The sequence below is a fragment of the Amphibalanus amphitrite genome, unplaced genomic scaffold (genome assembly GCF_019059575.1).
Source record: "Amphibalanus amphitrite isolate SeventyFive unplaced genomic scaffold, NRLGWU_Aamphi_draft 000222F_arrow, whole genome shotgun sequence".
Taxonomy (NCBI): domain Eukaryota; kingdom Metazoa; phylum Arthropoda; class Thecostraca; order Balanomorpha; family Balanidae; genus Amphibalanus; species Amphibalanus amphitrite.
Window position 1 is genome coordinate 631,908 of NW_024881717.1, and position 12,159 is coordinate 644,066.

The 12,159-nt window shown below is 47.2% G+C and overlaps 1 protein-coding gene across 1 annotated transcript in view; it reads right to left on the minus strand.

Moving 5' to 3' along the window:
• Positions 1-12,159, minus strand: part of LOC122385549 (putative transcription factor capicua) — a 122,687-nt gene that overhangs the window by 54,967 nt on the left and 55,561 nt on the right. The window contains exons 3-4 of the mRNA XM_043373895.1: positions 11,868-11,986; positions 6,018-6,152 (exon numbers count right to left, since the gene is read on the minus strand). Of these exons, the coding sequence (XP_043229830.1) occupies positions 6,018-6,152; positions 11,868-11,986 (254 nt within the window). The remainder of the gene's footprint in view (positions 1-6,017; positions 6,153-11,867; positions 11,987-12,159) is intronic.

Consider the following 12,159-nt stretch of genomic DNA (forward strand, 5'->3'; position numbering starts at 1 on the left):
ATTCGCATTAGCGGTGAATCCGATCGTGATACGTATTTGCTTTGCTCATGTAACCGCGGATCGGATCGCCGATTCGTACTAGCAGGTGGCTACATGAGTCGGTAATGCGTCCCTAATTCGAATTAGCGGCTAAATACGTATTTACTGTGCTCATGTAACCCCGATATGAATCTGCGTGACCCCAGTGTAGCCGGCCCTGTCTATTTCCTGTCAGCTGAACTTGACCTGCGTACCGATTTTCTGCAAAACCCGCAAACTCGCAGATCACGGACGTAGGATCCCGCATAGCGTAGGTAGACCTTAACTTTAAGAATGAAAAGTGAATGCTGGGGCTTGCAAAGATTGTATAAAATCGCGAATTAATGCGCTTGAGACAGCTTTAGATGGCTCCCGGCGCCAAAATAACAGCTTTCATATTTCCCAATTGATAAATAATCGTGAGGTTGCGTGACCGACCTGACTTCAGGTGACTCTTAAGAAAAATACGAGATGCCTACATACAAGTTGTGAGGCCTCTGGGAGATAGTACTAGATCATATAAGCTTCATTCCCCGTTGAATAGCCCCCTTGCATTAAGGGTGCTGCAACGTCGCGACATTTTGGGACCTTACAGAGGTTAACTTTTGACGTCATTGGTCAACGGCCTGACCTTAACCTTCGCACTTGTAGGAGGGTGTCGAACAGACCTCCTACCCTTAGTTTTTCGCAAATAACTCGCGCAAAAAGCGGCTGATTGCGACGAAACTTTCAGTACCCTCGAGTTAATCAATATTACGCCTACCCTATAATTTATATGACCCTGACTCAAGAGACCTTTGACTTGTGACCTGTTTTCCGAGACCAAGTTTGGCCGGAATCGCGTTTTGGCGTATTTCGAGTAGAGCGCGTTTTATTGTCTTTTTGTGGCTTTAAAGGTAGTGTGCCACCTTCCAATGATTTCCCATTTTATTTTTCCTAGGATAAGAAGCTATGGTTTTACCTAATATCGCAAAAAAATCAAAAATGGGCCTGGAATAGTGCCTTTTTTTGCCTAAAAGTTTATCGGTTTTTCGATATGTATAACAACTGTAGTGGGCTGACCTGCAAACAGGCGTCGGCAACAATCGCGAATGCGGCGCACATGTGACAATAAGCAAAGGTCATTATAGAGTTACGACGTACGGGAATGAGTTATCAGCTGTCTAATCGTAGACAACACAATGTCGAACTTAAACTGTAAGCCTGTATCGAAATTGTATAAGCCTGTATCGAATTGGTATTGTTTCTTTAATTTGGCTGTCGAACAATAATTTATGGTTTGAAATATGATTTTATGTAAAATAATTGATTTGAAACAGCCGTCTCTTAACCCGCGCCCCGCTGGGCTATTCAGCCATACGCGCCCTGCTGGGGGGGGGGGCAGATTCTGCCCCCCCTGTCTAACTTCCGAACCGATGGTCGTAGAAAGACGCGGAAAACGGCAATCGAAAGCTCTCAACAAGGCGGATCTAAAGAGCCCATTTTTTTTTGCTTAGGTAGGTCAGAGGTCAGGTCAAGGTCAGGTCAAGGGTACAAAATGTAAGTTTCTACAGTATCGGCCTTGCACCGTAGTTGCCGGAGAATGGACTGAGACTGATTGCCCAAAACGTGTTCTTAGACTACCAAGACAATATTCGTTGCATACAATGTCATTCAAAGGTCAAGGTCAAGGTCAGGTCAGGTCAGGTCAGGTCACCAAAAACAAAATATAGAAAAGGGCATGTGCGACACATGTTTTATGGGTCATTTTACTCATATAATTCAAAAGGCACACTCAATAAGTGATATGGACCACCTCTGGATGAATTTCAGGTCGAGGTCAGGTCAAGGTCAGGTCAAGTGAGGTCAAATTTTGAAGTTGGTTGTTAAGGCCTAAAAAGGTGTCTATCTGATGCAGTTTTTCACGGCGAATCGAATGGTGCTATTTTTGTTTCCGTACGAGGTCTAGAACTTCCAAAAAAATCATTTTTCAAAATTTTTGTGTGTCATGACGTCATAAAATTTTGAATAACTCCCACATTTTTGAACCGATTCTTCTAAAAATTGGTATATACGTGCACATAGACTACTTCTCTGACATATATTCCGGTTTTTTCGATACACTCAAAATTTTGGATTTTATAATAATTTTCCCAAAAAAGTCAGTTTTTTGAAAAAATTGGGTCAAAATCCAAAATTTTCAAAAAACCGAGATAGCCATTTGATAGACAAAGTAGAATCACGTATAACCTTTTTTGTTACGTCTTGATTCCTTTAAAAATGAAGATGTTAGCGGCGTTTGAAATTTTGCCGTTTTTGAGGCGAAAATGGCGAACATGACGTCACAAAAACGTCAATTTCTCAAAAATTTTCCGACGGATTTTGCTGAAATTTTCAGGGAACGTGTCAAATTGATGTATGATAAGGTACTGAAAGTTTGACGTCGCTGGCGTAACGCGTTTAGAAGTTATTGACGAAAAACGGGAGGGGGGGCAGATTCTGCCCCCCCCCCCAGCGGGGCGCGGGTTAAGTTATGACCCCATTTCACCACACGCAAGTGGCAGAAATGACAATGATCAGCTGACGCATTTTTCTTGGCCGAAGTCAGAGCGCGCGGCCAGACGCACCACGCGTATTTGGAAATTCCGACTTCGACGAACATCAGAAGCCACCGAACAGGCGTGTTCGAAACCGCAGGAGATGATGATGAACGGGTTTATCGAAACTTGATTGGATGAGCCTATCAGTAATAGCGATTTCAGTGTGTGCATTTATTGTTCATAGTGGTGTGAAATGTGGTTGGGGTACGACCGACAACCCGTTGGGGCGAATTTCGCACTGAGGTACTCAAAATTTGAAGAATTTAAGACGTTTCCATGAGTTTTGAAGGTATGGATAAGTTCTAAAAATCCGGTTCTCCTTATCCGGGTCATTAACTCCATATGGCCCAAGAAAGCTGGCACACTACCTTTAAAAGGAGGGGAGGGAGACACAAAGCTCTACGTTATAGCTGACCTCTGACCTTTCCCTGCGCCCTGGGCCCTGTTTCACCGGTGATAGCAGCAAGCTACTATCAAATTGCGCGAGCTGACGTAATGTGATGACGTCATACTGCTGACGTAAGGGGCAATTCTGGCGCACGATTGCCGCAATATTGTTTTACGTCATCAGCTAAATGTTCGAAGTTAATGTCAAAATTTTTCCTAAACCCAACTTCTTTTAAATACATCATATTGAAAAAATATATTTGAAAAATATATATACTATCATGACTGCGTAAACTCTTACTTTTAGGCTCATACGTCACTTAATGCCGCCGCCAAGGTCGCGGCAATCGTGCGCCGGAACTACCCATTACGACAACAGTATGGCGTCAGGACATGACGTCAGCTCGCGAAACGTGATAGCAGCTTGCTGCTATCACCGGTGAAACAGGGCCCTGGTCACTGACCCCGCTCCATGTCGCTGGGCGGTGGCATGGCGGTGGAAACCGGTTCTAGCCTCTACACATGCCACCATCCTAACCCTCCCCTCCCCACGCTACTACGCGGCGTGGAGTACGCTCGTGCGTAACTGGGCGGAGCAAGGGGTCACGCGATACAGGGGCGGAACTGGTTGCCCTCCCGCTCGCCAAGAGACCAACGACTAATACCCTGGAGAACCGTACATACTATGTACAGGCCTCGCGGGTTTTAGCGGTAGGTGGATCGGCGAGCGGGAGGGCAACCAGTTCCGCCTCTGTATCGGTGACCATTTGCTCCGCCCAGTTACTTGCGAGCGTGTTCTACGGCACATAGTAAAGTGGGGAGGGGAGAGTTAGAGTGGCAGCCTCCGAAGAGGCTAGAACCAGTTTCTATCGTCTGGGCCGGCGACACGGCACGCGGTCAAGGGACGGGGAAAGGTCAGAGGTCACTCACAATGTGCAGTACGGGGACCCGCAGTTGCTACTGTACAGCGACCCTGAGTAAATTGTCCCAGCACCCTCACAGGGAACAACGGTAAGCTGTCAGAGAGCACACACAGAAAACCTCAGCTGCTCTTGTACAGGGACCGGCAGTCGATATCAATGTTGTCGGTTGTTACTGGACAGGACAGACGGCTATAGTTGGTGTTCGTGTACAGTAGCATCTGCGGGTCCCCGTACCGCGTCCCGTCCTCTCTGCGTGCTGATCAGCGCACGACCTCGGCCGTTGGCCAATCGGCATTGAACGGTCAAGGCCACCCGTAGCCAGCGGGCGGGGTGAGCCGACAGCGTGCCGATCCATAGGTAGTCGTCCAAAGTTTTAGCCGGTAACCATTGAAGCCGGGAAACAATTGTAATGTTATTTCTTGGAAACAGTTCTGTCATTTAACCGTGACCTGCTGAGGCTGGAGGTCGTTTCACACCAAAGTTTTGTTTTCTGCTGCACTATATTTCCAAAACTTTATCACAAAACTGACCTGAAAACTGAAAGTGAAAACTGATTCATACGTTGTATGAATGAAATTTCAAATTACATCATTTTTAAGAGGAAACTAGGCGTAAACATTTAAGTCACATCACGGTAAGCTGTTTGCGTTATTTTTAGAACAAAATCGATGTGAACCGCTAAAAAGCAAAACATAGCATGAAAAATATAGGAATATGCCAAAACTCGCAAACATATCGGCGTTTTCGCGGGGGTGGATCAGACCCCACAGTTGATCGGCTTCTGATCAAACTTCTTGAAAAGAATGAGTACGTTGCACGTAACGAGAGGAAGCTTATGATACCCAATTTTTAGATCATAGGTCATTCATTGACCATAGGTCATACGCTGACATTCAGAGTCAGGTTAATGACCCAGAAGTCGAAGGGATCGACACCTGCCTAGGGGCTAGGAGTTTTTGTCGTGAGCTTTTATGGAGCTTCCGATATAAGAGAGAGAGAGAGAGAGAGAGAGAGAGAGAGAGAGAGAGAGAGAGAGAGAGAGAGAGAGAGAGAGAGAGAGAGAGAGAGAGAGAGAGAGAGAGAGAGAGAGAGAGAGAGAGAGAGAGAGAGAGAGAGAGAGAGAGAGAGAGAGAGAGAGAGAGAGAGAGAGAGAGAGAGAGAGAGAGAGAGAGAGAGAGAGAGAGAGAGAGAGAGAGAGAGAGAGAGAGAGAGAGAGAGAGAGAGAGAGAGAGAGAGAGAGAGAGAGAGAGAGAGAGAGAGAGGAGAGAGAGAGAGAGAGAGAGAGAGAGAGAGAGAGAGAGAGAGAGAGAGAGAGAGAGAGAGAGAGAGAGAGAGAGAGAGAGAGAGAGAGAGAGAGAGAGAGAGAGAGAGAGAGAGAGAGAGAGAGAGAGAGAGAGAGAGAGAGAGAGAGAGAGAGAGAGAGAGAGAGAGAGAGAGAGAGAGAGAGAGAGAGAGAGGAGAGAGAGAGAGAGAGAGAGAGAGAGAGAGAGAGAGAGAGAGAGAGAGAGAGAGAGAGAGAGAGAGAGAGAGAGAGAGAGAGAGAGAGAGAGAGAGAGAGAGAGAGAGAGAGAGAGAGAGAGAGAGAGAGAGAGAGAGAGAGAGAGAGAGAGAGAGAGAGATATGCACTCTTTTCACTCGTGCATTAACACACCCGTGCTCCAATCCATCCACGTCGTGAGTGAAAACCATTTACACACGGGAAACCATGTGTTATCATATCATATATATATTATCATATGAATGTGATGTAGGCTTCGCTGACATTTTGTATGTAGGAAGATGCGTAGTGAATTGATGTGTGTTTTTAGCAGTTTGAATTTTATTGTAATTGCCGCTCTCTCGCCATTTGTGATTCCACCGAAGAAGAACCAAGTTCGAAAATATATTTTGGACTTTTTTCAATTAATTTATCCGATATTATGAGCATAAGGTCAATTTTACCATTTTTATTGGGACAGGCTCAATCGCAATAAAATTATCAACAAACACATGTTTCCAGTAGGTCACAGGAAAGGTCAAGGTCAGATCAAGGGTCGAAACTGCCCGTTGGACGGGCACGCTGGCCGTGTCTGACGTCACTGCCAGCCGGCCGGACGGGGACGTCACCCACCTTTGACTTTGTCCGTGCAGAAGTCGGGACCGAAGAAGCGGCTGCCGTGCAGGCTGGCCGACAGCGGTGTGTTGGTGCCGCGCGGAGTGCCGCCCACGCCGGGCGTGTCCACCTCCGAGCCGCTCTCGTCGGCGCCTGTCGGCGAGCCGGCCGTGCCGTCAGCTCAGCTCAGACACCAACATACTCACCTTGGTGAGCTGCTGTTGCGCAACCAGGTCGGATCACCAGTGCAGCCGACACTCTCCCTACCGTGGCTTACAAACTATTCGCCACATCATTCATCATCCTTATGGAACACGAGGAACTCCAAACACGGTTCGTCGGAAAGTCATTTCATCCGCAAAAGAAACAAAATACACCATTCGAAAGCTGACGGTGAGCTGATTCCAAAACGTTATTTTTATAAAATCGTACGATTGCCGTAACAATGGTCATTTCACGATGGAACCGTGCAAATTATATTAACGGGAAGTTGCGCCATCTCCCACCTCCGCCAGCGCCAGGTCGTGCCTCATCACGGGGCAGGTAGTGCCACCTAGGTGCGCCGGGGGATAACTACGGGTCGCGTAGTGCCACCAGATGTCGCGCACACACGACAGGCACACGCGCAGATTAGAGGTGGCAAAACTGGAAAATTTTGGGAACCGGACCCGGACCCGGTCTGACTGGCAAATTTCTGGAACCGGTCAGACCCGGTCTAACCCTATTCCTGGCGGGGGGGGGGGGGGGCCTCAGGAGCCCCCCCTGAGGTTTTTTGGTTATTTCTCCCAAACGCGTTGAGCTAGGAAGCTCAAATTTTCTGACTTTTCCTAAAAGGCTTCTACGCAACATGTCTGAAAATTTTGAGTTGATCTGACCTCAGGTCAGGTCACCAGAGGCGGTTTGGTGACCCTACCTCAGAAAAGTTTGCAATCACGCCAGAGCTAGAGTTTTTGACCGATCAATTTCTTCTCTTCAGGGTTTAGTTAGGGTACCAGTATGTGCAATTTGTATATCTCGGAATTTTGATATCGGTGACCTAAGGTCAGGTCAATTTCGCGACCTCCCCATTATAAGTCAATGGGGGAAAAATCAACTCCCTGTTTTTACCACTAAAACGGGTCGGAATGGCCCCATATACCATACATGACTTCATATACGATCAACCTTCACTACCTTGAGGTCTGTTTTGCTGTTGGGCAGCTGTGAGGTCATGTGACGTCATCAAAGGTCACCAAAGGTTTTTGGCCAATAACTCCGTACAGGAACAAGATACAGACGCGTGGATGGTCTCATTGTGTTCAGCTCGTCAAGACGCATCGAATGATATACATGATGACCTCGAGGTCACGTGACCTGAGGTCAACCTTTGACCTTGACCTTTCGAGGTCAACATATATATCATTCGATGCGGATTGACGAGAGGATCACGATGATGCCCTTAGTTTGTTCCTATCTTGACTAATTCGAAAGTTATTCGAGAAAAACTCTCTCCATATCTAGCGCCGCCATTTTGACTTTTTCGACCCCTGTGACGTCATCTTTGACCTGACCTGAAAATGACCTTAGTAAAAATTGTAGATCTTGGCCGTGCGTATCCGATGCCGTTTACCGCTTGTCGCTATCTTGCTTCGTTCTCGAGATCTCAGGGGGGGCCGAATCGGCCCCCCCCCCCGCCAGTTTCTTGTCCCGGCGGAGCCCGCCAGGAATAGGGCTAAGTCAGCGTTGGAACCAGATGGACCCGTTCCCTAAATCCATTATGAATATTGTATACAGTCGTAGGTATAGCAAGAAGAAAATATTTTCTTTCCAATTGGGCATATTTGTGTTGCAAAGTAAAAAACTCATGCCATGATCATTTTACTTTGCTTCACAGTTTGTATTTTAGAACCAGATTCAGGTCATATTTAAGAATATAAGAAGTAAGAAGACCAATGAATTTCATGCTTACCTAAGCCCCTTTTACTGCAGCTGCTAAAAATGATGTGAACTGGGGATCCATGGAGCAGTGCCTTCACCAGTCAGAACCTAACATCAATATTGAACAAGATGCACATCTCACATACTGATACATACCTTTTCTAATATTCTTGGTAAAAGATATTCGTCTTTAGAATTAAATACATTAGTCCTTACAAATATTGTCAACTATCCAATGTCCCAAACCAGAAAATATTCAAAATCAAAATAGAAACATCAAAACTTTGTGAGGTTCGCCAGAAATGTCGACATCAATAGCAATTCAAGGACAAAGCAGGCGTTAAATCACTGCAAAATTCTGTTGGGGGTTAAAGTACTGCAAAGTCGTAATAGCTTTAAACTTTAAAGTACTGCAAGGTTGCGATCATGACTTAAGTGCCAATTCATCAACGTAGAAAGCAAGCAACGTTTTGTTGCTAGTAGTACCTAGATATAGAATAAATATCAAGGGTTCTGAGACATGCCTGATTTTGGTCTTGGCGTCTTTGACCTGGGATCCATGCATGAGCAGAGTAACTGCATATAACAATCTACAAACGTATCACAATGCTGAACTAGTAGGAAAATCCGTTCCTGATGCACATCTACTCGTTAATGTATTTGGGGTCTTTGTATCAGATGTCATTAGGCGTTAAGTATGTGCTAGAGTGGAGGCCTTGTCCTCTTTCCGAACGTGTTCCAAAATTGTAGCCTTTATGCAGTAGATTAGCGTGCGTAAGGCTTAGCATATATGACGCTCAAATGGGCCATTTTCATATCAACACGGAATCATTGGCCTTGGAGAAGGGCATTGGTATTGACTCAGTTATTTGCCATCTGATGCCGTATGATGGCGCTAGTAGAGCGCTTTATGTGTAATACGCTCTGCTAGCGCCATCATGCGGCGCCAGTTGGCTAAAAATCTGGTCAATACCACTGTTTCTGGAGAATGCCTCGGATTCATTTTGAGCTTTCTGGATTTATCCAAGGGCATGTTGGGTTTATGAGTTGTCTTCTGGCCGTGATAGGAACAATTTCAAGGCTGTTTGAGTTATGAAATGCTTTTGAATATCAAACATGAACTCCAATTTCTGGTGGGCATAGTGACTTTGGTATGTCAATGTCTTTGAAAAGGCAGGTAAGAATGCCACTGGTCAGCCTTGCTTCAATTAGATTTGTGTCCATTTATAAATGGATTTCAATCATACCTACTTACCTGCATATGTCATTCGTGTTTGATTTCTACAGCCCAAAATATTGTTAGGTGTTGTACAGCAAACTGAATGGAAGTGATGCGTACAAACATTTGGTGAATTTTTTTCTGCATTTCCAGCACTTTGAAGTGAACTTGTTTATTTTGTTGTAGGTGACAAGATAAGAAATTGAAGCAAGACTGACCAGTATGCTGCAGAATAGGTAGCCCACTCTGCAGGAATGTTGAAATTCAGAAGTGGAATTGGGACTTATGGACTGGAAACTGCATCAACTATGTTTGCCAAAGCATAAAAGATATTAACATTTACCATAAAGTACAGGGGAATGATAGGACCCGGTTGGACCCGGCCAAATATTTTGGGGGACCCGGTCTGGACCCGTCCGGGTCCAGACCGGGTCCATAGACCGGGTCCCCGGGTCCACATTTTGCCACCTCTAGCGCAGATATATGGATTTTAGAACGTGGGCGATATATTGTAACAGCGTTGATTTCTACCATGAATGTATTTTAGCAACTTACAGCGTGGGCGCAGGCACTGGAACCACAACGGCTACCACAACTGCACGTAAGTAAGTCCGACATACAACTTATGTTGGTCTCGAGGCAACGCTGCCCATGCGGCCTTTTCCGTTAGGACGCCGAGCGACGGAGTGCGCGCAGCCATTGTTTTTTTTTTTGTCTCCCTCTGTTCTTTCTAGGGCGTCTTTCAGAAGAGCCCAGGAAGGGGTCAGGGGTCGAGGCCAGCCAATGCCAATACACCGAACGTAATAGCTTAGCCCGGACTCACTTAGCAACCGTCGCTTCACATCATAAGGTTCGCTCGTATTTCAAACAGATACCCTATATCGAAAATCGTATTTGTCAGGAATCGTTAACGTTTGTTCGAAGCACGTGTGAGTAGTAGGTTGAGGAGTGATGGTCCTCTTGGTCCTATATACAAGAGTCAACAAGAGCCTAACATTTACTTGACCGTCTGCTGCAATTGATTCATAGCACGTGAAGCGTCAGCGAAATTCATAGTCCTTTACAGATGGCAGGGGTGTCGTTTGTACAGAGGTCGCCGATGGGCACAGGTCAATGCCGCTGTCGTGGGCGGAGCATAATGTCATATGACGTAGAAAGCCTCTATCCAGAATGGAAAAACAGGTAACATTACGAGCCAATGACAAGTGCCACAAATATTCAAGTGACAACAAAATGTATATGAAGAAAAGTTTCGGCAGGTCTTGAAACAGCTGCTTCCTAAATATGGTTGAAATTATTCCACGCATTTAAAAACAATCGCGAAAAATTAGGGTCTCAAGGGGTCTGGCGTTAACAGGTAGTACACCGCAAAATATAACACCCCAGAACCCGCCTCCCCCCCCTCCCCACCACCACCCAGTACCCCTCTACATCAACGTACACCAGCTGCGGGTCGAGCACTGGGGGGCCATTCGGAGCAGTACCTGCACCGGATCGGACGGCGCCCCACCGCGACCTACCAGCAGTGCAACTGCAAGGATCAGACGGCGCCCCACCGCGACCTACCAGCAGTGCAACTGCAAGGATCAGACGGCGCCCCACCGCGACCTACCAGCAGTGCAACTGCAAGGATCAGACGGCGCCCCACCGCGACCTACCAGCAGTGCAACTGCAAGGATCAGACGGCGCCCCACCGCGACCTACAAGCAGTGCAACTGCAACGCCTGCCCCGCGCACCCCGCTGCCTCGTCTGCAGGGAGGGCGCCGATACCCCCGAGCACGAGCCGCTCAGGTGTCCGTGCCTGGCCGGTGCCCGCCTGCGACTCACGGGCAACATTCCTATTCGACCCCAGCAGCTGGGGGGGGGGGGAGGGGGGAGAGGGGGGTGGCGCCGTGGCCGGTGGCTACCTCCGCGGCCCACCACAGGAGCCCCTCATGGGGCTACAGGCCGGCCCTGGGGGAGATATAACAACAACAACAACAACAACAACAACAACAACAACAACAACAACAACAACAACAACAACAACAACAACAACGACAACAAGTACCCCTCCCCACCCCCAGTACCCCACATCACTATAGTCGGATTTTGAAATCTGCCTGATCACTTTAAGTGCACACAGATAAGTAAGGCACGAGTATTGCAATGAAAAGAGTCGAAAGAAACATCAAGATTAAGACGAAATTTGCAGCTGGCCAGTGTTAAAGTATTGAGGTTTCACGTGAACTTTTCATAAGAGCGCTTTAAACGATAAGACAGGCTTAAAAATCGGACTATATGTACTATATGGTACACGCCAGTACTGCCCAAGATCTGATTAGGGCGTGCAGTAGCGGCCGGTCACCGAGCCGCCAGTCACAGGTTGGTAGTGGCGACTTACGGCCGCCAGTCACAGGTTGGTAGTAGCCGTTTTCACGACGGCCATCTGGTACACATTTGGTGCACATCTGGTACAGATTAGGTGCAGATTTAGTCAAATCAGGTTCGGTGTGTCTCTTAGCAGCAATCAGCTAGGGTTGCACTAATTGCTTATATGCCTGCTTTGTCATATTATCAGAGAGCATCATCGATTAAAACACTGAAATAAATTCATAGCATGAAGATATTTGCTGTAAAAGAAATTAGGTGCAGATTTGGTCAAATCGGGTGCATTCGCCGGATAGCCCGTCGTGAAAACGGCTAGTGGCGACTTACGGCCGCCAGTCACAGGTTGGTAGTGGCGACTTACGGCGTCGTCGCTGCGAGGGCGTCACGCGCGGACTCAGCGCCGAAGGAGAAGGTATCTCGCCGGGACGAAACTGCGGCAGCCGGGTAAACTTCTCAGAGAAATTCACCTGCTCCAGCACCCTGCCACAACAACCGGAGGCGGCGGCAACAGTGAGCGCAGCGCTGACCGAGAGCAGCCTTCCGGGACCGACGGCTATACACCGACGGCTGCATACCCACATCCGTACACGTAGGCCTATGCAGTACCCATAAATATGCGTAAAAACTAACTATCGGCGCCCCATTAGGATCAT